The 26,118-nt window shown below is 43.0% G+C and overlaps 1 protein-coding gene across 3 annotated transcripts; it reads left to right on the top strand.

Annotated features, from left to right (window-relative positions):
* Window position 1: 1 nt before the first annotated feature.
* On the top strand, window positions 2-15,002 carry Zcrb1 (zinc finger CCHC-type and RNA binding motif containing 1). Of its 3 annotated transcripts, XM_057792838.1 has the most exons (8): window positions 2-587; window positions 1,782-1,867; window positions 4,544-4,572; window positions 7,737-7,848; window positions 8,141-8,248; window positions 12,741-12,853; window positions 12,952-13,027; window positions 14,539-14,741. In XM_057792838.1, the coding sequence occupies exons 2-8, from the start codon at window positions 1,784-1,786 to the stop codon at window positions 14,668-14,670; spliced, it is 654 nt and encodes a 217-aa protein (XP_057648821.1). In that variant the 5' UTR covers window positions 2-587; window positions 1,782-1,783; the 3' UTR covers window positions 14,671-14,741. The 3 variants fall into 3 exon arrangements, with proteins under 3 accessions (XP_057648821.1, XP_057648822.1, XP_057648823.1); XM_057792839.1 differs by lacking the exon at window positions 1,782-1,867 and having other exon boundaries at window positions 14,539-15,002; XM_057792840.1 differs by lacking the exon at window positions 4,544-4,572 and having other exon boundaries at window positions 14,539-14,743.
* The last annotated feature ends 11,116 nt before the right edge of the window (window positions 15,003-26,118 follow it).

Raw genomic sequence — 26,118 nt, 5'->3', positions numbered from 1 at the left:
GCGGGCGCGCCAAGCCCGGGCCCGCGTTCGCTGAGGTGTTGGTGTTACGGGAGGGGCGCTGCTTGGCGCTTTCGGTGGGACCGGAGGGGCGCTGCACGGTGCTTTCAGGGTGACCGGAGGGGCGCTGCTCGGCGCTTTCGGTGGGACCGGAGGGGCGCTGCTCGGCACTCTCGGGGTGACCGGAGGGGCGCTGCTCGGCACTCTCGGGGTGACCGGAGGGGCGCTGCTCGGCGCTCTCGGGGTGACCGGAGGGGCACTGCTCGGTGCTCTCGGGGTGACCGGTGGGGCGCTGCTCCGCGCTCTCGGTGGGACCAGAGGGGCTCTGCTCGGCGCTCTCCGTGGATCCGGAGGGACGCTGCTCCGCGCTCTCGTTGAATCCGGAGGGGCGCTGCTCCGCGCTCTCGTTGAATCCGGAGGGGCGCTGCTCCGCGCTCTCGGTGGATCCGGAGGGGCTCTGATCGGCGGAATCGGTGGGACCGGGAGGGCGCTGCTCCGCGCTCTGGCCGTGGATGCTCGCCCCGCAGAGAGGAGCTGGGGGTGAGGCCGCCGCGGGCTCGCAGCCTCCACTCAGGGCCGCTGCACTGAAGGTAAGCAGCGACGCCGCGGCCCCACGACCCCCGTGGCTCCCCCGGCTCCCGCAGCCCCCGCGGCCTCCACGGCCCCGAACCCGGGAACGTCCAACCCACATCGCCTTTCTACCTGAGAAACTTGAGAAGTGACCTGCAGATGTTGGCAACCTGAGGCTTTTTAAATATCCCACCCCACCCCCCCGTGCCGGGCCTGAAGCTCTCTTCCGGTTAATGGGACCATTATCATTCTTAGGGTAGTTACATTGTTATTCCAGGTACTCGTGAGTCCTGCCGACACCTGCGCTTTTTAAATCAAAATGTTAAATTCATTTAGGTTGAATGTAATTTCCCCTGGTTATTTGCAGGGTTGTAAGCCGGTGAATTGATTACTGAGCATTCTTATAAATATACAGGTTAATGTCCATTCAAAACACGTAATTCATTTAATAAAATAATGTCACGTCATAAATTGGTTAGGCACAAAATTTAAAAAGCTAAATAACTTTATCAAAATATGAAACTAAATTTCCTGCAGAAAAATCACTCGGGAGAAAAATAATAAGAAAATAAACAAGTATCCACAGTTATCAAAAATGAGACTGGCGTGGTGGCCTATGCTTGTAATCCAGGTATTTTACAGGTGCAGGAGGTAGAGGAGTTAAAAAAAAAAACAAAACAAAAAAAAAACATAAGAACAAATCGGGTGGTGGTGGCGGCGGCGGCGGCGGCGGCGGCGGCGCACGCCTTTAATCCCAGCACTCGGGAGGCAGAGGCAGGCGGATCTCTGAGTTAGAGGCCAGTCCGGTCTACAAGAGCTAGTTCCAGGACAGGCTCCAGAGCTCTACAGAGAAACCCTGTCGGGGTGGTTGCCGGGGGACCAAACCAAGAACAAAAAGGAGGGATTGGCAGATATCTCTTTCGGAGGTGGGCGGAAAAGTTATAGATAGCATGTACTTGGAAAGCATCTTTTTGCTTTTACCCCCAAAAGACGGAAAAAAATAGCGTTTTGGCTTCTCTAGCTCTTTAAATCGCAGTGCAGCAAACATCCGCTGCTTGAAAAGGATTATGGTAATTCACACCTCACCCCACAGAACCTGCTCTAATCTCTTTACTTGAATGGAGGCTGTGGATAGCTGCCTTAATGAAATCGGTGATTGCCAGCATTTGGTTTTATTTGGAATGAGACTCCTGATGGTTTGTTTTCCATTTTAGAAATGAGTGGTGGCTTGGCTCCAAGTAAGAGCACGGTTTATGTATCCAACTTGCCCTTCTCCCTGACGAACAATGATTTATACAGGGTAAGTTTTACTATCAGTATCTAACTAATGAATTTTCTCTTTAAGAGAAAAATCGAATCCAAAAAAATAAAAGAGAAGGAAGGAAGGAAGGAAGGAAGGAAGGAAGGAAGGAAGGAAGGAAGGAAGGAAGGAAAAAGATCAGTGGTGGTACACGCCTTTAATCCTAGCACTGGGGAGGCAGGTGGTTCTCTGTGAGTTCAAGACCAGCCTGGTCTACACTAGCTAGTTTTAGGACAGGTACCTACAGAGAAACCCTGTCTCGAAAATCCAAAAGAAAAAAAGAGAGAGAGAGACAGAGAGAAACTGTAGCTTAAGCAAATTACTGCTCCCTGGAAAATTCTTGGTAGATATCTCCTGTAAATTTTCATAAAAAATAATCTGAAATTTTAACTTCTGTAGAGAATTTTTGATTGTTTTTTTTTTTCCCATTTGTTTTTTTGTTTTGTTTTGTCTTTTCAAGACAGGCTTTCTCTGTATAGCCCTGGCTGTCCTAGAACTCAATTTGTAGATCAGGCTGGCTTTGAACTCAGAGATCAACCTTCTGTCTCCAAAGTGCTTGGATTAAAGGTGTGCACCACTACTGATTTTATATAAAGAAAATAATAATCAGCTAGATGATGATGCATGCCTCTGATCCTGACAGTCTGAAAGCTGTGAGTTCAAGGCTAGCTGAAACTGTACTATGCTATCTCAAACAAAAACCAAGCTGGACCACTTGCCTAGCGTAGTTACACATTCCTGTAATCCCAGCACAAGGGAAGCTGAGGCAGGAGGCTAGACTGGGCAATTTAGACCCCATCTCACAAATGAGAACAGTAAAGAGGAATACCAAATTAGAGTTGGAGGTGAAATCCTAGACTGGGTGCTAAGAAATAACCGTAACTGGCGGCTGGGAGTGTAAAGTATTTGGAAGAATGTTCGCCCTGAATGCACAAAGCCCTGTGTAGGATCGATCCCTGGCACCACATAAACTGGGCGTTGATTGACGATGGACCTATGATTTACAGCTGAATATTAGAAAGTCCATGTCATCCTCAGCTACATGGGGACTTTGAGGCAAGCTTGGGATGCACAAGACCCCGTCACAAACAAACAAAAGGTGACTTTTGAATAAAACTGAAGCAGTAGGAAGTAGTTGTCCAGGTGTCTGGAGCACAATCATTTCCACAAGGAAGGGTAGGATAAGTAAACTTACTCTCCCCTTGCTATACAGGCCTGATTAAGGCAATCTCTCTAGCTTCGCTCTGAAATGAGAACCCATTAGAAAGTTACAATTACACAGAAGCTGCTGGCCTTGGAATCTAATGTTGCTTACATTAAGACCCAGAACTCAGCATTTCATTACTAAACTGCATATGATAAGTGTTATGCCCAGATCTGCAAAGCCCCCCCAAAAGCCAACAAGGAGACCGAGTTCTGTGTGTAAAAGCAAAGAGCCTTTATTTTATACAAGTTTGCAAACTCCGTGTGTCCAACATATTGCAATAATTGGAGAGCCCCAAGCTCAGAGTTGGGTTTTTATAGTAGTAAAGGTGGGGGTGAGAGATTTCTAAGGTTCAGCACCCCTGATTGGCTGACATTTGTCTTGGGGTGTCCTGGTGACTGTGTGCTGGAAGGTGATCCTATCTACAAAGGTTGGAACTTTAGGCATTTCCTTTGGATGGTCTGTTCTTGGGTGGTGCTCAGGTAATCTTAGTTTTCCTGCAACCAGGTATTGCTTCAGGGTAAACTACTGAAACCCAGGCCTCCGTTAAGGTTATCGATAGCTGAGTCCTACTATGGCAGGTGATAATGGTTGGAAGTAAAGAACTTCCTTTGGGTGGTCTGTTTCTATTTAGCTTATCATGGCTGGCTCCACAATAACATCTAGATGCCTTTTCTTAGGAATATTATTTCTAAGCATTAAATAACATCAGAACTATTAATGATGCTGAAACTATAGAAATGGGAAAGTTTGTTTTTGTTAGGATGTATGGAGAAGTACAAAGGAAGAAAGTCCCACTGTTATACTAATGATGGGACAAGGACTGCACCTGTAGAAATAAAAAGATCCTTGTTTTTTGTTATCTTTGCCAACAAGGTCTTGCTCTGTAGCCTGGGCTTGCCTCAAACTCATGATCTTCTTGCTTCCATCTTCTGAATACTGGGATTTTAGCCATTTATAACACTCCTGGCTGGAGATGCTTTTTTTATTATAGGAAGCTTTTGGTTATATATTTAAGCAGAGCTCTGTCTGTCTTTAAACATTGATTGTTTAAGTCATTGGTACTGTGATATTCCGCAGTACAGGTTGAGCTGGAGCTCTGCTGGGGTTGATAGTCCCATAGATCGGGAATTCAGCTGCTACCTAGTGTGTATGCCGTAGATCTAGACATGTTGATGGTTTTTTTCTCTCCGTCCACTCCCTAGGGGGAGTTTAGGAACTTGAAGCAGATTACTTTTAACTCCAGTAACTATATTATTCTAGTAACTTAGAAAATGTTTTTTTGGTTTGTTGATTCAGGGTTTTGCTGTGTTGCCCAAGGTGGCCCCTAAGTCATGATCTACCTGTTACATAGACTGAAGGCTGAAATTTTTCATAAAATATAGTGAAGAATCTGGTCAGTGTGTACAATCAGAATATTTAATTTGAGTAATATTTTAAATTATAAATTATTCTGTGATCTTTTGTTTCAGATATTTTCCAAGTATGGCAAAGTTGTGAAGTAAGTAGTTATGTTACAAGATACTTGATTAAATAAAAATACTACTGTCAACATTTTTATGCAAAGTTCAGTTATTTTTCCATGTACATAAACACCTGACAGTTTTCATATCATAAATGACTATGTATTATAAATATGTAATAGTTTAAGAGCATTGTCTTAATATTGCTGAGAACCGATCTCAGGGCCTCAGACTTAATAAGAGCACTCCTAAACTCTGACCTCCATGAAGGTTTCAGCGCTTGTTCTTGATCAGTTGGAAATGTCAAGGGAGAGAGGGGGATTACACTGGAGTAACATTGACTCAGTACTCATGGTGGTGTCAAGCCACTGTGAAAATGGTGTCAGATATCTCTACAGCCAAACCTTTGAACTGACTGTAGACATGCCTCCCACCCCATGAGTTAATCCTTGAAACACTCTTAACCTCTGTTGACCCCCAAACTACCTAGAGACCAGTACTGAGCACAGTCAGAACTCCTAAGAAGTGCTGTGATTTCAAGCCCATTTGTAGTTTTAAAACCGCAACTACAGCGCTATCTTATAAATTCTTGGAGCACATCTTCAAGACTACTTGAATCTGTTTTACTGGACTACCGATCCTTATTAGCTCCAAGTAAATATAATTCCCTCTGTAGACTAGTCTGATGTTATTCTCAGCCAATAGAGGAATGAGAGCATATTGAGATAGTTAGACTTAAATCTGTAACTACACCATGGAAGAAACCTGGAACAAAATGGTCACAAGGAAAGACTGTTCATCCTTGAGAGAGCATTTGGGAGTTAGATTGGTTAATGTTTGGTGAATGTAAGGACTGGATGCGCAAGAAGAATGGGATGGCCTCCGTGTTTCAGGATAGTGTCTGCTTCACAGTGTACGCTAGAATGAGCCCCTCACACCTATCCCACGTCTGAAAACAGCAGTACTCTACCTCGTTCTGCGTGCTGGGAACTTAGAGGTCATTACAGGTTTGCTTGTTTTGTTTTGAAGTCCTTGCTATGATATTTTTTTCCTGTTACCAAAGAAGAGATCTATAAGTGTGGCCCCTATTGTAACTGGTTTACAGTGTCTCCATTACTAAACTTTTCTTTCCCTGGGAGTGCATAACTTTTTATTTTCTATAGTGTTCATTGCCCAAGCCTGAATATAACAGTGGCTGAGTATCCAAATGAACAACCATGTAGGTGTACCCTTTTAGGAAACATGTATGTGTTTTTGTTCCAACGTAATGAGCAAAATAAACAGGTTACAATGGTAGCATTAAAAGACTTTACATTAAAGTAGATGAGTCGAGGCATTATCTATATTAAATAGATAAGTGAAGAAGAACCTAATTAGTAGAAAGGAGAAGGAATTTCCATAGTATGTATTAGAACAGAAACAGAATCTTAAACCCTGTAAATAAGGCAGATTTCAATAAGCAAGGACTGAGAGGTGGAAGCAAATTAGAATAAAGTATCTAGTAAAACTAGCATACCCTCCCTTTTGTTCTTGTGTGCACACCCTGACATATGCACATAGAGAAGAGGACCTCAGATGTCCTGGATCTACCACTCTTTACTTCCCTCTCTCACCTCAGGGTCTCTCACTAAGCCTGAGGTTAACTGCTTTTGCTAGGCTTGCCAGTGAGCTCCTAGGATATACCAGTTTCTGCTCACCAAGACTGCCATGCCCAGCCTTTAAGTGAGTGCTGGGAATTCACTAACAAAGCATTGTTACCTTTTAAAAAAAGATTCCTTTATCCACATGTACCTGTCTTTAGTATTTCCACTTGCTCTGTAGCGTGCACTCCCTTGACTGTGAATATATACATGTATGTGTACACATTGTTTTTATACAATTTGCAGAATATTTGTACACTGTGTGAAGATGTGTTGCTGTGGTTGGTGCAATAAAAAGCTAGACGGCTAATATCTACAAAAGAAGTATAGGTGGGACTTACAGGCAGAGAGAGAACTCTGGGCAGAAATGTGGGGTTGCCAGCCAGAGGTGGAGAAGAAAAAGGAGGTACAATATGGAAGAGAGGTAGTGTCATGTGGCAGAATATAGATTAATATAAATGGGTTAATTTAAGCTATGAGAGCTAGTGGAGACAAGCCTAAGCTAAAGTCCAAGCTTTCATAATTAATAATAAGTCTCCGTGTTGTTATTTGTGAGCTGGTGGCCAACAAAAATGTTTGCTACAGTCTCAGGCTGGAGAAAAGGCTCAGCCATCAGGGTCACTGAGTGCTCTTCCAGAGTACCCAGGTTTGATTCCCAGCACCTACTTGGCAACTAACAATTGGCTGTAATTCCAGTTCCCAGGGCACCTGACACTCAGGCAATACACATACATAGAACACAGACATACATGAAGGCAAAATACTCATGCACATAAAATAAAAATCTCAAATAAAAGGATAGGGTCTCACTACATACCTCACTATATACAAGCCTTCAGCTTGGTAAAGTCTTCCTGCCCTAGCAGACTGAGTGTCTGCACTCTAAGCATGTGCCACCATGGCAGATTCAAGCATTGTTCTTCTAAATTACACTAAATGATGTGCGGTTAGCAACCCCTATAGCCTGGGGCACTAAGGAATAGCTAAGGACCACTAAGCTGGAAATTGTTTGAAATGAAGACACTTGGATCTAAAACTTAAGAAAAATAGTAAATCATTTTGTTCTCTGTATACAAGAGAATGCCTCAGCTTGTGTTTTTGGTTTTGCAAGGGGAAGAGGATAGACATTTTGATATATAGTTGATAATGATGTAGTAATTGCATCAGCCTGTCTATCAACTAGACCCTTTCAAGCTCTGATAGCTCCCAATTCTAGCTGTGCTCTTCCATATTGTCAGTGTCATTTTCTCATTTCCATTCTCCTTGATCCCTCAGGACTTTGAGGAGCTGGACGGCTTAAATCATTTTTCTTTAGACAGGATCTCCTAGCCTAGGCTGGCCTAAAGCTCTCTAGCCAAGAATGACCCTGAACTCCTGTTCCTTCTACTTCCCTCTGCCAAGTGTTGGAATCACAAGCCTCTACCACTACTCATGATTTTTTTTTAATTTCTCTTTTCAAATGTTTTATTATTTAACCTGATTTTTAAAAAAAATCATCTTGAGTTTCCTGAGTAGTTACAAGTTTTTGTCTTATTTTTTTAACTGGTTCTTTGTGCTTTAAGGGTTACTATAATGAAAGACAAAGACACGAGGAAGAGTAAAGGTGTTGCATTTATTTTGTTTTTGGATAAAGACTCTGCCTTAAACTGCACCAGAGCAATAAATAACAAACAGGTAAGCCATTCTTTTCATCAAGGTTGTAACCCAAAAGTGTCTGTGTCTAAAGCAAGAGCAGTGGGGCTGCAGGAGATCATAAAGTCTGATTAATATCTGTAATTCAGCAGTGGCTACCTTTTGGAAAATGATGTCAGCATTGTATTGGGTTGTCAAAACATTGGAAGACTCTAAAGGGGAAATTATGGCATAGAATCTGTCACATTTATTACAACAAGAATTGAGGGGACAGTATCTGATAACTAAGTCTTGGTGAACTACATCCTCTGTATTTACATTTTTTCTGATTTAGTTATTTGGTAGAGTGATAAAGGCAAGCATTGCTATTGATAATGGAAGAGCAGCTGAGTTCATCCGACGGCGAAACTACTTTGATAAATCTAAGTGTTATGAGTGTGGGGTAAGTAAACCTAAAATTCGGTAACTCTTCTGTAGTATAAAGTGATCTTCATATTAGTCTTTTAGTGGTGCCTGCAGGAGAGGCTGGTGTTCACGGAAAGGGAGACTCTGGATGGAGGACACAGGACTCCAAAAATCCTGCCTGATGTATCACTTATTCCCTTTTAACAAGAGTCTCTAAACTTGGTGCTAAGCTAGTAACTTGCAGCAAAAGCCCTCTTACCCTGCTGTGTTATCTCCCCAGCCTCACCACAATTTCATTTTTGTTGAGATTATTTTCAGTTTGTTTGAGATAGGTCTAATGTAGCACAGGCTGGCTCACACTCACCCATGCAGTAGGTGGTGACCGTGAATTTAAGATGCTGGCATTACAAGTATGTCCCACCACTTCTAGTTTATGAGTTACCAAGGCGTTCTGCATGCCACACAAGCATTCTGCTGTCTGAGCTGAACCCCAAACTCCTCACCAAAATTTCTGCCTGGCTAAACCCAGATTATGAAAGCGACTTGACTTGGAGAGTGTAAATTGTTGTAATTTTTAAAAAAGCAGCGTGTGAGAGAAAGACACCATGCAACAGAGCTCAGGTGGAGGGATTTTTTTATTGGGAGAAAGTGAATGGGAAAAGGGGGCAGGAGAAAGGGGAGACCAGCCTCTGGAGACAGGAACAGTAGGAGAGAAGAGACAGACAGGCAGAGAAGCAGGAAGAAAAGGGAACGTAGTGAATGTGCACAGGAGGTGCTCTTAGTGGCTGCAGCTGAGGCCGTGTCCTGACAGGACCTCAAGGGCAGGCAAGTACAAATGCCTGAATACCAACATAAACTCTATCTAAATATCACTGAAATGACTCCATGGGTAAAGGTGTTCGCCATGCATGCCTAATGACCTGAGTTCAATCCTAAGAACCCACATAAAGGTGGAAGAGAACCTAATCCACAAAGTTGTCCTTTGATCTCCACACTCAGATTGTGGCAAATGCATGTCCACATGCATAATAATATATAAAACTTAATAGTATCTAAAGATACTTGGGGTGGAACTATAGGCAGAGATGAGTGGGAGAGAAATTGCCTGGCATGCTAAAAGATATGGGTTCAATCCTCAGTATCACAAAGCAAAAAGAGAGAGAATAAAAATATCTAGGGTAGATAATATAAAATAATTTTACCAGTTTCTGAATCTTTGAAATTGTTTTCTAAAAATACAGGTGGCATATACCTATAATCTCAGCACTCGGGAGGTAGAGGCAGGAGAATCTCTGTAAATTCAAGGTCAGCCTGGTCTACATACTGAGTTCCACATCAGCCAGGGCTACACAGACAAATCCTGTTGCAAAAACCAAAAAAAAAAAAAAAGCTAATGTTTTTTTTTTAGTTTTCTTAATGTCTTAAAAGATTTTAAGCAACTAATAATTTCTGTTAATTGGCTATTGCATGTGTTTGATTGTTGTTGCCACGAGTGTTTAAGGACCAGATTTCACTGTCAATGTGATTGTACGACCATAGTGTAAGATAACAGACTGAACTCCTCTTTCAGTTGTTGTTGGGACAGGATTGCATGATGTTCCCAAGGTTAGTAGTAAACTCATGGCCTGGAGTGATTACTCTCCCATCCTAATCTTCTAAGTAGCCAAAACTATATAGGTGTGCTGTACCACACCTGTCTTTTTAGTACTAGGAGAATTTCAATCTGCGTCTCATAGCTGTCAGTTCCTAAAAGTGGTGGTATAAAATACTTAAACACTGAATGCAGAGTATTAGTGAAGAGGCAGAGGGATAATTTCTGTAAGACATTGTCTTACCTACAAGGCAACAGGGAAGACATTTGAAATAGCTTGACACCTTAGTTACTTCTCTGTCGCTGTGATAAAACAGTGATCAACGCAATTTATATCAAGAAGGGTTCATTTCAGGCTTACATTTCCAGAGGTTAGGAATCCATCACCATCCTGGCAGGAGCACAGTAGTAGGTATGAAGGAATGGCCCTAGAGCAGTTGCCGAGAGCTCATGTAAGAGCCACAAACGGGACTGGAGAGATGGCTCAGCGGCTAAGAACACTGACTGTTCTTCCAGAGGTCCTGAGTTCAATTCCCAGCAATCACATGGTGGCTCACAACCATCTGTAATGAGATCTGGTGCCCTCTTCTGGGGTGCAGGTATGCACACAGGCAGAACACTGTATACATAATAAATAAATAAATCTTTTTTAAAAAAAAAAAAAGATCCACAAACAGAAAACAACAAGGGGGCACACTGAGATTGGTACCAGTCTTTGGGAACCTCAAAGCCCACTCCCAATAACGCACCTCTTCCAACAAGGCCACACTTTCTAATCCTTTCCAAACAGTTTCACCACCTGGGGACCAAGTATTCAAATACATGAGCCTACGTTGGCCATTTTCATTCCACCACCTCCCTCCAGCTGCCACTCCTTACCCTGTTGGCCAAGAAAAGATGCATTGTAGAAAGGTGCGTAGATAACTAGAAAGGAAGGAAATGTGGCATGAGTGCATACTAATTTAGTCATTTAAATCCTGTTAAAAGATTATTTTGAAAGTATTCTAAAGTCCTAAGTTATGTTTGTAAAAAGAACAGTGCTGACTGAGCATAGCAGCACAGACCTGTAGTCCCAGCAGTCAGGAGGCTCATAGAAGGACCTTGAGCTCAGGGTTATTACATGCTGAATTCTTGGCTAGCGTAGGCCATAAAGAGATTCTCTCTTCATTTGGTCTGTTTGTTTGTGTAAGAATATCCTTACTCTCCATGTTTATAGCTAATACAGATCATCTGAGAAATGCTAAATAATCTGAGAGTCAATTATTCCCTTTGATTTTATTGATTTAGACAGATTTGTTACTGTCATACTTTGTATATTCTCATCATTTATTGTTGTGGGCCTTTTGTTTATTTGCCTTGTCACGTTATATAAACTCAGCTGATCTGGAATTTACTGGGTGGCTGGCCTCAAACCCAGAAAGATGTGCCTGCCTGTGTCTCCCAAATGCTGGAGTCAGAGTTGTGTGCCGCCAAACCAGGGTTAGTACTTTTTATTAATTTAAATACAGTGCCTCTGACACAGGCATTTATGTAGTAGAAGATGGCTTTAAAACTCTTATCCTGCCGGGCGGTGGTGGCGCACGCCTTTAATCCCAGCACTCGGGAGGCAGAGACAGGCGGATCTCTGGGAGTTCGAGGCCAGCCTGGTCTACAAGAGCTAGTTCCAGGACAGGAACCAAAAAGCTATGGAGAAACCCTGTCTCGAAAAAGGAAAAAAAAAAAAAGCTCTTATCTGTCTCCACTTCCAGCATGTGGTGACTACAGACAAGGGCTTTATATGTGGCAGGGGAATCAAACCCAGTGCTTTGTATATGCTAGGGCAGGCACTGCAGCAACTGAAGTATATCACACACCTACTCTGTACATTTTATAGTTCTTTAATTTTTCCCCCTTAAAATTACATTTATATATATCCTGATTTATCCCAGAGCTATTTTTTAATAGGAATCTTTTTCTTTAATGATCTGAGTTAACACCTTTTGGTGCTGTTGTTCCAGAAGACAATAGAATTCTCTCCATAGTAAATTAACAGTAAATAGTACTTCTTGGATTCAGCCATATGCCAAATACAGAGTACCGGCATTGTCAAATAATTTTTTCCACTGGGCAGTGGTAGTACCCTTAATTCTAGCACTCAGGAAGCAGAGGCAGGTGGATCTCAGTGAGTTTGAGACCAGCCTGGTCTACAAAATGATTTCTAGGACAGCTAGGACTATTACACGGAGAAACCTCAAATATCCCCCCCCCCAAAAAATAGAAAATTATTTTCTTCTGTTGTAATATTGACTCAGTCTCCTCTCCACAAGTTAACAGTACTATTTCATGTACTTTAGTAAGCTAATGTATAGATTGTAGCTCAGAGCTCCTGTGTTTTACAATGCAGTATTCTATCTCCTAATAATAATCCAACTCAGCAAAATAGAATGATAATACAAGCCATGTATGTAAGAAAAAGAAACGAGCATGGTGCTGGGACTGAACCCCAGCTCTGTGCCCGTCATACAGGTGCTCTGCCCTAGACCTGTATCCCCAGCCTTCACTTGTCCTTAAAGCTGAATATTCAACATCTTACAAGTTAATAGAAATAATTTTATCCCCATTTATCAAGCTAATGTAAAGCTTTTAGAGTTGATGATCCATTTAAATTTAGAATTCTTTTGTGTGGCAAAAGTTGAGACTTAAGATTTTGAGGAAAGAATACTTCTTTGCTCCCTAGTTTATCACTGCAGATGCTAGACCTTAGAGTAGCCCACACTCTGCCTCTTCTATTGGGAAGGACCGTGTCTGGTCCTGTGTTCCCACAATGAGAAAGAATATGGTTTCCTAGATTCTAGCCTCTCACAGGGCCAGGGCAGGTTCCTGTCAATAACAGCAGCTATCATCTTTATTCTTGTTTTTTTTTTTTTTTTTTTTTTTTTTTTTTTTTTTTTTACAAAAGGAAAGTGGACACTTAAGTTATGCCTGTCCTAAAAACATGCTTGGAGAACGTGAGCCTCCCAAGAAGAAAGAAAAGAAGAAGAAGAAGAAAGTTCCTGAACCAGAAGAGGAGGTGTATGTATAGTAGGCTCACTAACTAAGATGCTGTGTGGTTTTGCCTTTTTGCTGTTAGCTGACTGCAGCTGAATTTTTTTTTTCCTTTGCTGACCTAGTGAGGAAGTCGAAGTGAGTGAAGAAGAAGGGGAAGATCCGGCTCTGGACAGTCTCAGTCAGGCCATAGCGTTTCAGGTACTGATGTTCCCAAGGGATTGGGTGCCTGGGGACCTAGCTCAGTGATGGACCACTTGCTGGGCAGGGCAGAGGAAGGAAATGGTGTGACAGTGTGTTGTGTCCCGGTTGATTTGTTTTAACTGAGCGAATCTACAGCCTTTAATCCTGCCTGCGTTGAGGCTGAGGAATTGAAGACCCGCCTGAAGAAGCTTTGTCTCAGAGAAAGGGGGCAGTGTAGTAGGTAGTCACAGGGCCGTGTCTGTGAACTCAACACTTAGCAGTGTAGAACAGGAAAATGGGTTCAAACCTAGCCTGGACTACAGAGTGAAACCCTGTCTCTAAAACTGAAAAATAAAATGTATCAAGTATAAAAATACAAGGCACTGTGGTGTAATTCATGTTAAAGTTTATATTCTTTTATCACTGTGTTGATCATCATGTAATCTGTGTTTTCCCTTCACTGTGTAAATTTGAGGTAACACATTATTCTTAGGTCTTTATCTAAATGAAAAGTTCTCTTTCGTTCTATCTAGGCTGTAAGATCCCATAATAAAATAATATACTTTTAGTATATTATTTTAGTCTATACTTTTAGTATATTATTAATCTGTCTTAATTACAAAATTGGGTGGTGGAAATATTGGATCAGCTCAGTGGTTCTCAACCTTCCTAATGGTGCAGCCCTTTAATACAGGTCCTCATGTGGTTACCCCCATCATAAAATTATTTCATCACTACTTCATAGCTATAATTTTACTACAGTTATGAATCATAATGTAACTATCTGATATGCAGACAGGATATCTGATATATGACCTCTGAAGGGGTCACAACCCACAGGTTGAGAACCAATGGATTAGCTGGGTGTGTTAGCACATGTGTAATCCCAACACATATGAAGTAGAGATAGGATCAGGAGTTCAAGACCAGCCTGGATAAAATTATTGTTTAAGTTAAAACAACAGTTTGATTAAAAATGTCTTTAGCTTATCTAGAAAGAATCTTTAGAAATTGCCTAGGATCGAGCCAATCATCATATTTCATACTTGTATTCTCCCCTGAGAAGGCTGAGGTAGAAGATCATGAGTTCACACCAGCCTAAACTACCTAACAAGTTCCAGGCCAACATAAGCTACATAGTGAAACCCTGTGTCGAAACAAACTGAAAAACAAAAATGGCTAGGGTGTTGGTTGCTACCATGCACAATGCTCTGGGTTTTATCCGAGCACGGCATAATCATGGGCTGGGGTTGCAGCCCAGCATTATGGAAGTGAGGCAGAAGGCTCAGAAGTTCAAGTCATCCTTCCATCATAAGGAGTTCAACACACCTTGGGAGTAGTGGCCGGGGGTGGGGGTGGGACTGGGGAATTTCCCTAGGATAAATTTTGAGTAGGACCATGATTGGGATTTGTTGGTATGACCTAGGAGGGTGGAAATTGTGTTCTGGTCTTTTTTGTGGTAATTCCTTTGAATTAACATGATGTGCTGTACATAACTGGTTTTGTCTGCTTTCTGAATCATATTACAGCAAGCCAAGATTGAAGAGGAGCAAAACAGATGGAGAGCCAGTCCAGGAGGTCCCTCAGCCTCCGATGATTCCAGACGACCAAGGATAAAGAAAAGCACATATTTCAGTGATGAAGAAGAACTTAGTGATTAAAATTGTATTTATTTTGTAAATATTATTCAAATAAAATCTTACTGTACAAAATGCTGTTGCGATCTAGAGATTGCTTTTAATATTTGAGTATGTAAGAACACTTAAATCCAAATAGTTATTTACTATAATATTTTAAAATAATTTTGAAATTACCATGTTTCTAGCTTGCCTTAGCACAGTACAAATGCTAAATCTGAAAATCCACTGTCTAAAGTGTTCTAAACTCTGAGCACCAACATGATTCCCAAGGAATGTGAAACTATTTCACAAACAGTATATAAGTCCCTTTCCTGATAGAACAAAATGAGATAGTAAATTAGCTCTGACAGACTTGACTGTGGTCTGAGATCTGCTCCCTAGAAGTCAGCACTCATTACCTATCTCTTCATGGGTCTGTAAAAGGACAGGGGGGCCGGGCAGTGGTGGCGCACGCCTTTAATCCCAGCACTTGGGAGGCAGAGGCAGGCGGATCTCTGTGAGTTCGAGATCAGCCTGGTCTACAAGAGCTAGTTCCAGGACAGGCTCCAAAACCACAGCAAAACCCTGTCTCGAAAAACCAAAAAAAAAAAAAAGGACAGGGTTTTTTTTTGTTTTTTTTTTCTCTCTCCCAGCCATCCATCTCCACATTATTTTTACTAGATTTCTGTTAAACGTTTACTGAATTTGAAGCAGAAAGGATTATGAGTAAAGCACAGTGCCTGCTGTACGGTGCTACACCTGTAGCGCCCGAGCCACTACAGGTCGGTATGCAAGCCAGGAACTGGGCCTGGAGACTTAAAAATACACAGAGAGAGACATGGACACGGGTCATCCTTGATACAAGAATGTCCACTTTATTGTGTTCAGGGGGGCTCTGACCACGCCCCCGCTCCCGGGAATCTTTCAGCTGCTGACTCATCAGAACACACTCCCTGCCATCAGGGTTTCACTCAGAGCAGCTGCAGCCGGCTCAGAGCAGAGGAAAACAAGTTGTTTACAAGAAATTCGGTCTGGTGACCCGCAGTCCCCAACAATGATGTAAATTTTTTTATGTCATGTATTATATTTCTTTGTATTTGTAACTAAATCCTTACAAATCCTTTATATTTAGCACTATAAAATGGTATTGTGAAGTCTGACTTCAAATTTCTATAGGTTGATTTACAAATTTGCACCTTTTTGTTTTTTGTTTGTTTTTTGAGACAGGGTTTCTGTGTAGCTTTGGAGCCTGTCCTGCTGTCCTGGCACTAGCTCTGTAGACCAGGCTGGCCTCAAACTCAGAGATCCGCCTTTCTCTGCCTCCTGAGTGCTGGAATTAAAGTGTGCACCAGGCTAAACTTGTACTTTTTAATACTAAAAGCAATAAAACCATGAAGGCAATAAAAGTCTTAACCATTCCACTAGTGAAGAATGTTAAAGCTGTCAAAGCCAGACATGGTTATACACCCCGTAAGCCCAGCAGTTAGACTGATGCAGGGCCATGAGTTAAAGACCAGCGTGGGCTACATAGTGATACTGCTTCAAAACAACATCCTTTGGGCAGAAGGATGGGGAGCATTACTTCCAGCTCATCCATTAACAAGAAAACATACTGTAGAAAAGAAAAAAAGACATACTAAAAAAGCACTGAGGGGCTGAAACAGGAGGATCAAGAATTTGGGTGGGAGAGTGATTTAAGACAGGATTCTCTGTGTAGTCTTGGCTGTCCTGGGACTCACACTGTATACCAGGCTGGCCTTGAACTCACAAAGATCTGCTTTCCTCTGCCTCTTGAGTGCTAGGATTAAGGATGTGCCCCACCACCAACCCACAAGATCAAGCGTTTAATGTCAGCTAAGCTATATGAGGTCTTATTAAAATATATATATAATGTGGTTCATAACTTAATATCAAATGTCGAAAGACTTCTTTGAACCAGAAGTCTTACCCTATTTTATTCTAGAATGCTAACCAGAAATGTAGGTATATAGTCAAACGATGATGCACACCTGTTGTCTCAGCACTCAGGAAGCTAAGGAAGGAAGATATAGAATTTGAGGCCAGAGCCTAAAGGCATGACTTAGCAGCTAGAGTCTCTTGCTATTCTTTCAGAGGACCTGGGTTCAGTTTCCAGCACCCACATGGCAGCTCACAACCATCTTGTAATCCTAATCCAAAGTGTCTGGTACCACCTTCTAGTCTTTGCAGATGCTAGGCAAAACATTCATACACAATAAAAAGAATTCCAGGCCAGCCTGGACTACATAGTGAGACCCTGTTTCAAAAATTATTTTTGACAGACAAACGTGCATCTCTGGCTCCTTTCCCACTTAGACCTGTGAGCCTTGGGCAGTATATGTAAATTGAGTTAACTGAAAACCAGTAAGACTGAAGTGAGAAATATTTTTTATTTCACTTATATGAGGTGTCTGATAGTTTGAGACCAGTCTGTACTCCATCATTTGTGACCTTGCTTCTCTCTCCCTCTTTTCTCCCTTCCCCTACATCTCGCTCTCCATCCCCTCTCTTCCCTCTCTTTTATCTCCCTCTCTTCCTCCCTCCCTGTTCTCGCCTCCCTTTCCCTCCCCCTGCCACACACACTGAAGAAATGAGTGTTAGTAATTAAATGCTTGCGTAACTGCTCCCAGAGTATCCAAGCTCTCAAGCACCTGTAACTCCAGCTCCAGGAAACCTCTGGCCATGGTGAGTAGATACACATATACACATAATTTTAAAATAAATGAAACCTTTTAAAATTTTAAGTAAAGGAACAAATAAATTGAAAGTTTTATCTATATGATAGTAAAACTTCAACATATTAGGGCTGGAGAAATAGATGGTTCAGAGGTTAAGAACACTGGCTACTCTTCCAGAGGTCCTGAGTTCAATTCCAAGCAACCACATGGTGGCTCACAACAATCTCTGAGCTCTGGTCCCTTTTTCTGGTGTGCAGATGTAGATGCAGGCAGAGCACTGTATACAATAAATCTTAGAATCATATCAAAAATCGCATGCTATAGTTAACTCATTGCTTGCCACACCAACTCCAGTGTCATCTGTGTGACATGACATATGTCATTATGCTGGACGGGAGCCATGTGTCCTATGGGAGTAGGCTTCCTGGAGGTCAATGGCAGACAGCCTGGTATTGGCCGCCCTTGGGGCATAGATGGGTTTCTCCATTAGCTGGCTATGCGGGATATGAGCTTTACACAATCTCTTTCATAATAATGATATTCTATATATCTACAAGACAAGGATCATCTCTTCAGAAACAGCTCTGAGATAGGGAAGCAAAGTATGGGAATGTATAAGACTACAGCAGAACCTTTGTCATACACGGGGTGTATGATGAGCAAGGGAATAGATGGATTAATGTTGATGGACAAAGAGTATTATATTACACTCTGAACTTTATGGATAGGCTTGCTAGATCCCAACCCCCATGGTGTTTGCTGCATAAGAAGGTACTAAAAAGTATATTTCAACAGGTGCAGAGAACTGATTAGGCATATTTGGTCACTAGATGAGATAAAGAAAGGGTTAGAAAGAGGAAAGGCCATGATAGCGATTATGAGACAGAAACTTTCTATTCTTAAGATGAAACCACTTAAGCCGGGCGGTGGTGGCGCACGCCTTTAATCCCAGCACTCGGGAGGCAGAGGCAGGCGGATCTCTGTGAGTTCGAGACCAGCCTGGTCTACAAGAGCTAGCTCCAGGATAGGCTCCAAAACCACAGAGAAACCCTGTCTCGAAAAAACCAAAAAAAAAAAAAAAAAAAAGATGAAACCACTTATCTGAGATTTACGTTCCCAAGGACAAGATTTCCTCTTCTAAGGATGTTTTATGTCTAACACCTGTTCCTGATAATATGCTTTTCTTAAATATTGCTGATGTGACTAAAAGAAGCTTTCATACTGTGCCAACCAATGACACATGACCTTCTGATTTGTTGTTTGAATACTATATAATGAAAACATGAATTCAGTAAAATCGCAACAGATTCCAACCACTCTCTTGTGTGTTGTGTCTGTCATTTGCCAAACTTGTGCTTTCTTGTTACCAAGACCCTGCTTCTCCCACGGTCTGAGTGGTTCCCCTGAGCCCGTCCATGGCAATTGCTTTAGAACTAATTTATAGATTTAACAAGGAGAAACCAAGGAAATCAAACTCAAAATGGAAATCATGAAACAGAAATTAGGTGTTGAAGGAACAGTGGGCTGCGTTGCCACCCAGCCGGCTAGCTTTACACCCAAAATAACAACACACAAACTGTATTCTTTTAAACACTGCCTGGCCCATTAGTTCCAGCCTCTTATTGGCTAATTCTCACATCTTGCTTTAACCCATATTTAATAATCTGTGTAGCACCACAAGGTGTGGCTTACCAGGAAAGATTTTAACTTGCGTCTGTGTCGGGTGGGAGAATCATGGCGACTGCCTGACTCGGCTTTCTTTCTCCCAGAATTCTGTTCAGTCTACTCTGTCTACCTAATTTTCTGTCCTATTAAAGGGCCAAGGCAGTCTCTTTATTTAACCAACAAAATTAACACAAAACAGAAGATTCTCCCCCATCAATTAGGAAATGAGTAGAAAAATCAACCCAAAAATTGGCTCACTGTCGGGCAGTGGTGGCACACGCCTTTAATCCCAGCACTTGGGAGGCAGAGGCAGGCGTATCTCTGTGAGTTCGAGACCAGCCTGGTCTACAAGAGCTAGTTCCAGGACAGGCTCCAAAGCCACAGAGAAACCCTGTCTCAGAAAAACCAAAAAAAAAAAAATTGGCTCACTGAGTCAATAAAACTGGTAGGTCCAGATGGGCCCATCCTATTCCAGCTATGGCAGTTATACCTGTGATCCCAGCATTTGGGAGGCAGAGGCAGGAAGATTGCTACAAGGGTGAAGCTAGTCTGCTCCATGTAACAAGTTATAGGCCAGAAAGGGAGAGGTGAGGAGAAGAAGGAGGAGGGGGAGCGGCACAAAGAGATGCTCAGCAGTTCGACTGCAAAGACATCACTACCTACCTTACAGTAACAAGACTTGTTAGGACTGCCACAGCCAACATCAGTCCAGTAGGAAGACTAAAATAGAGTGGACACGTGTCTTAGAATGCACAAGTTACCATAACATAAGAGAGAATTGCCTGTGTGGGTCTCTGAACTACCTCAAATTTAGTGACTTAAAACAATATAAATAGCAGATTTCAGTCATACATGTTGGAAGTCCAATCTCCTGAAAGTTTGGCATCCCACTAGGGTGGACAGAACTGCATTTCCCTGTGGGCTTCAGGGTTCATGTTTCCTTGCCTCCAGCTTCTGGGAGGGGGCGGGCGTCTGCATTATTGGAGAATAATTCTTTGTTTTCGATATTTAATGTTTATTTATTTGGGTGTCTATGTGTCTATGTCTGAGTATGTGCTGATGCCCCTGAATGCCGAAAGAAGGCGTTAGACCCCCTGGAGATGGAATTACAGTCAGTTGTGAGCCACTAAGAGGCTGGGCTGTGAACTCCACTCTTCTGAAAGAGAAACAAGCAGTCTTTTTTCTTATCTGTCCATCCACCCATCAAAGGTATCCAGCCCCTGGTGGGATCCAATGGGGCCAGCCTGGTCTACAGAGCGAGTTCCAGGACATAGTTCATGCAATCCTTTCTAGAAGGCTACCTTGAGGGAAGAACATTCTGGACTCCGCCCCCATCCACAGATCACAGTAAGTTCAGAGCTTTCTTGTACTCACTCCCACAGAGGACCCTCTGATGTCCAAGCTCTTCGCTGTGTTTCAGCTCTGGAGGGGGAAGGAATACTGGCTGTCAGAAGCCAGGCTATACCTGTAAATGTTTCAGCTCTGGAGGGGAAGGTATCCTGCCACACCTGTGTGGCTTTCATAGTGAAAGTAAGCAAAGTAGGGAGCTGTGGAGTGGCTGCTACCCGGAGAAGGGGAGAGAGTGGTTAGAGCAGGTGGAGGGGGAAACAGCTGGAGAAGTGCAGGTGTCTTAGTAAGGAGAACTGCACACGTGGTGGGGCCTGGAAATGGGTTATCACATGCTGGGCAGCCCAAAGGATGTAAAGATTCTTTCTTAAAAGGTCATAGATGGGGGCTGGAGAGATGGCTCAGAGGTTAAGAGCACCGCCTGCTCTTCCAAAGGTTCTGAGTTCAATTCCCAGCAACCACATGGTGGTTCACAACCATCTGTAATGGGATCTGGTGCCCTCTTCTGCCCCTCAGGCATACGCACAGGCAGAATATTGTATACAAAATAAATAAATATTTTTTTTTTTTTAAAAAAAGGCCATAGATGAGGGACTTAAGTCTCCTGATTCTGAGGCTGTGGAGAGTAGGCACTGGATCTGGGTGATATATTTGGTGGGGTTCAATGAGGCTGGTAAAGCTGTCACCCTACCCTGACAACAGGGGAACAAGAGGATGTGGGTACTTAAAATTCATCAGTAGGTGGCCCCAGTGTCCAGAAGGAGAGAGACAGACCACCCCGATACTGTGACGTCTACCTCAGGCTCCCAGTGTGAGACAGCAGTGGTCACTTTTATCAAGATGGGAGTGAGGTCACATGGCAAAGTCCATTCTTCTCAACCCTAGCAAAGATGGCTGTCAAACATTTAGCTACCTCCATCCCAGTTGGGGGAAGGCAGCTAAGGTGGCAGCAAGCCACATGTTTCCTTTAAGATTACCTATGTCTATATTTTTAACTATCAATCCTGGTGTTATGAGTTTTAAGTTAATCCTTTTGCTACAGATTTTACAGGGTTTTTTTTTTTTTTTTTTTTTTTGGTTTTTTCGAGACAGGGTTTCTCTGTGGCTTTGGAGCCTGTCCTGGAACTAGCTCTGTAGACCAGGCTGGTCTCGAACTCACAGAGATCTGCCTGCCTCTGCCTCCCAAGTGCTGGGATTAAAGGCTTGCGCCACCATCGCCCGGCTCGATTTTACAGGGTTTTAATCATATTCAATATGCTTACAACTCTTGAGGTAACAGGAAGTTTGCACATAGTTTTACAAATCTTTAGATAAGATTTATACCTTAGCAAAATTTTTAAAGAGTTAAACCAAAGGAGTATGAGATGAGCAGCAATGGTCCCTGTTGCAAACAGTCTGTTCCTTTATTTTGTTTGGCTCTCCTTTCTCTGTCACACAGCAGATGGCATGCCTGATATGGGGCAGAGATTTTGGAAGAAAACTTTAAACAAGCATGCTTGGGTCTAGAGAGGAGAGAGTCATGCCCTAACTCTAGAGCTAGATTTTAATTCAAGTGGGACTGCATAAAACAATAGTGTAATGCCACTCATACCTAAAAGACACCTGAATCCCGTAAAAATGCATCTAGTAAGCTGAGAACAAAGAAGGCTCAGAGACAGGAAGTTTTTTTGTGTGTGTGTGGTTTTTTGAGACAGGGTTTCTCTGTAGCTACGGAGCCTGTCCTGGAACTAGCTCTTGTAGACCAGGCTGGCCTCGAACTCACAAAGATCCGCCTGTCTCTGCCTCCTGAGTGCTGGGATTAAAGGCTATAGACAGGGGACGCTGCAGGAGGGAGTTGAGAGAAGCACCAGCCAGTAAAGAATGTATGCAGGGTGTGTGCATGTTGCAGCTGGCCTACTCCTGTTAGGTCTTGCTCCTAGCTCCCTCTTTGCAACCAAATTACAGATCCATCTATGGTAAATTAAAAGACAGGACAGTGTGTGGGAGAGGGGGAAGATTAGACAACAACCAAACAGGGCTTGGAGCTGAGAAAGAGAGAATAGGGAATCTCTTTCCATTTCTGGAGTTGAGAAATAGGGAATGGGGGAATCTCTTTCCAATTCCCCAATTGCTCACAGTATTTGTAAAGGTCCCAATAGGTGGCCCTTTGGATTGATTATCTAAGGGGTATTGAAGCCAAATTTGATTTCAAAAGCAAATAAATTTAGTGCCCTCCAGGTTGGATGTCAGGTGGAGAGACTGTAGGTTTTCTAAGAGGCATCCCAAGGGGGAATGAGAAGGTATGGAAGGCATGTTCCAATGGATGACAGAAAAGGAAAATGTCACTGTAGCAAGTAGTTGTAGGTGTCCCCACAACTCAGGGAGGATCAAACAAGGACCAAGCTGTTCAGTGGGTTGTCACCACACTTAATGAGGATCAGGGGCTTAGCCTGGCTAAGCCAGAGAGAGACTTGGTGCTGCAGGAGCCAGCCATGATAGGCTAATAGAAACAAACCACCCAAAGGAAGTTCTTCCAACTACTATCACCTGCCAGTGTTGGGCCTAGCCATGATAAGCTTAATGGAGGCCTGAGTCTCAGTAGTTTACCCTGAAGCAATACCTGGTTGCAGAAAGGACCATAAACTGAGATTACCTGAGCACCACCCAAGAACAGACTATCCAAAGGAAATGCCTAAAGTTCCAACTGTTGTAAATAGGATCACCTTCCAGCACACAGTCACCAGGACACCCCTAGACAAATGTCAGCCAATCAGGGGTCCTGAGCCTTAGAACCCCGTCACCCCACCTTTACTACTATAAAAACACAACTCTAACTGAGCTCGGGGCTCTCCGATTATTCCAATACGTTGGACACACAGAGAGACTGAGTTTGCAAACTTGTATAAAATAAAGGCGCTTTGCTTTTACATATGGGACTTGGTCTCCTTGTTGCATTTTTGGGGAACTTTGCGGATCTGGGCATAACAGTGCCTGGTACCAGGCCTTTGTAGAGGCCAGAAGGCGAGAATGAAAAACTATGCTGTAGGAGGAGAAATCTCATCTACACGAAAGAGTCAAGGAAGGGGGTCACAAAAGCCACGAAGGCCTAAAGGAGCTGTGAGATTATGATTATGGACAACTTAAGGGGGAAGGTGGGAGAAGAGGGCAGGAAAGGGCACAATAGCCCAGTTGGACCTAAGGAAATTGCAGGATTACAGCTTCAAAGGTGGGGGATGGGGTCAAATGAAGAGAGTCAGTCCTTGTTAAAGGCTGCTGCTGTAGGTACCTCTGCCTCCAAGAGTATCAAAGGGGTGCCGGGCACTTCCTCAGACTCAGGGAAATGTTCACACTGACCAAAGGGAAACTTACCTAATTACTGTTGGTGGATGGGGTGCTGAGCGATAGGTGAGCCAGAAGGTGAGTCTGCTGTGGGTGGACTGGAGATGAGGGACAGGGTCCTAGTGCAGCTCATACCATGAGGGGAAATTTAGGCAGTAGGAGAGCCCATCCAGGTCACAGCACCAAATATAAGCAAAGATGGAAGGTATCCTGGCAGCCAGGAACCAAGGAACACCACAAAGTCACACCACACAATCAGCCTCACACAAAAGATTTATTAAGAGTGAACAATTGCCTCTGCTTGAGTGAGAAACAGCAGCAAATTCAACAAGATACAGGGTTTATAAAGAGTTTCTTGGGAATGGGGTGGAAGTTTACAGGGTGGAGTTTTCCAAGATGGAGAGAGGCAGAATTTCACATCCAGAGATTGAGCTTTTCACTCTGTAGAATGGGGGCAGGGACCAACAGTTAGGGCAGTTAGAGTATTCTGTGGGTAGAATCTGACAGTTAGAGGTCCTTGGGGGAGGGGCCAGGACACTCGTGTAGCTAGAAGGGCTTACATTCATACTTTGTCATGTCTCTCTTAGACCACGAAGGTTGAGACATTTGATTCATTGATGTAGGTGTATCTATCTGTTGCTTTCATTGGTTAATTAATAAAGAAAACTGCTTGACCTGATAGGTTAGAACATAGGTAGGTGGGGAAGACAGAACCGAAGAAGGCAGTGAGGCAGACCGCCATGGAGCCAGCCACCAGGTCAGACATGCTGAATCTTTCCCGGTAAGCCACCACTTCGTGGTGCTACACAGATTATTAGAAATGGGTTAATCAAGATGTGAGAGCTAGCCAGTAAGAGGCTAGAGCTAATGGGCCAGGCAGTGTTTAAAAGAATACAATTTGTGTGTTGTTAAGCTAGCCAGGAGGCCGGGAGCCGGGTAGCAGGAACGCAGCCTGCAGCTCCTTTCTACAATTCTTGGAACCCAGAAAAGACAAGGGGCCAACAGAATCCCATCAATAGAGCAAAAGACCTGGTAATAAAGGCATATGTGTGTGTATGTGGGGGGGATGTGCACGGGAAGAGGATGTAATCAGCAGCTGAATGACTAGATAGAAAGAGCCCCTTGTCCCCCCCAAAAAACCCAAAAAACAACAACAAAAACCCATGTCAGCTTACCTCCCAAATGTCAATATCCTGCGCTATATGTTTGAAATAACAAGAGGGATTAATTACATTTTAAAAATCTTTGTATGTGTGTATGTATGTATGTGGATGCATGCCACAGGGCCTAAGTCAAAGGGTAACTTGCAGGGGTCAGTTCTTCCTGTCCATCATGTGAGTTCCGGGGATCAAATTTAGTTCATCATGCATGGCAACAAGCTCCTTTACCCACCGAGATATCTCACTGGTCCCCAAATAAGGAACAATTATTTTAGGGTGGATTATTTAAGGTGGATTTCAGGTGAAATGTTAGTATCAACCACCCATGAGAGAAAATTCTGGGACAGGCAATCTAGCAACAATCCAAGAAACAAAGAAAAGTCTTTATAAACTTTTAAAGGACAGGGTCTCTGATTAGTGACTTACTACAAAGTGAACACGCTTTGGAACTAGCACACTTTGGGGCTAGTATGTGCTAGGTACTGGGTAAGATATAAGACCAGAAGTCAGGATGCCTGGTAGGTATGGCAGATAGCTGATCCTATTGCCTGTTGTAGAATATTATCTTAAGATGTGTTACATGTGTTTATGTTGTGGAATATTTGTTTTAATGATGCAAAGATGTGTTGCATTCTTTTATGTTGAATTTGTTTAACTAACTCTGAGAAGCTGTTATTCTCTGCCTGTCTAAAACTTCTGACGGTCTAACAAAGAGCTGAATGGCCAATAGCTAGGCAGGAGAAAGGATAGGCGGGGCTGCCAGGCAGAGAGAACAAAAGGAGAAAAAGAAGAAGAGCAAGAGAGATGAAGGAGGGAGAGAAGGAGGACTCCAGAGGTCAGCCACCCAGCCACACAGTCAGACACAGAATAAGAAGGAAAGAAAGGATATACGGAAACAGGAAAATGCTCTACCACTGACCTCATCTCTAGCTCTCAAACCTGATTTTTAAAAATTTTTATTTTATGTGTGCATTGGTGTTTTGCCATCGGTGTTGGGTCCCCTAGAGCTGAAGTTACAGACAGTTGTGAACTGCCATGTGGGTGCTAGAAATTGAACTCCGGTTCTCTGCAAGAGCAATCAGTGATCTTAACTCCTGAGCCATTTCTCCAGCCCCAAGCCTGATTTTTGATAGAGGCTAACATTAAATCATGTGGTCACGATCTAATTTCCTTAAACATGCACCAACCATCTGTATCTGAAATGTACTCAGGTGCCTACACAGGTCCTCAGCCAGAAAGCATGAGAACGGGTGTAAATCTGTCTCTATTATCAGGAAACAACTCAGGAACATGGCCTGCCAGCA

The sequence above is a fragment of the Chionomys nivalis genome, chromosome 17 (genome assembly GCF_950005125.1).
Source record: "Chionomys nivalis chromosome 17, mChiNiv1.1, whole genome shotgun sequence".
NCBI lineage: Eukaryota > Metazoa > Chordata > Mammalia > Rodentia > Cricetidae > Chionomys > Chionomys nivalis.
This window is presented reverse-complemented; position numbering and strand designations above follow the sequence as displayed.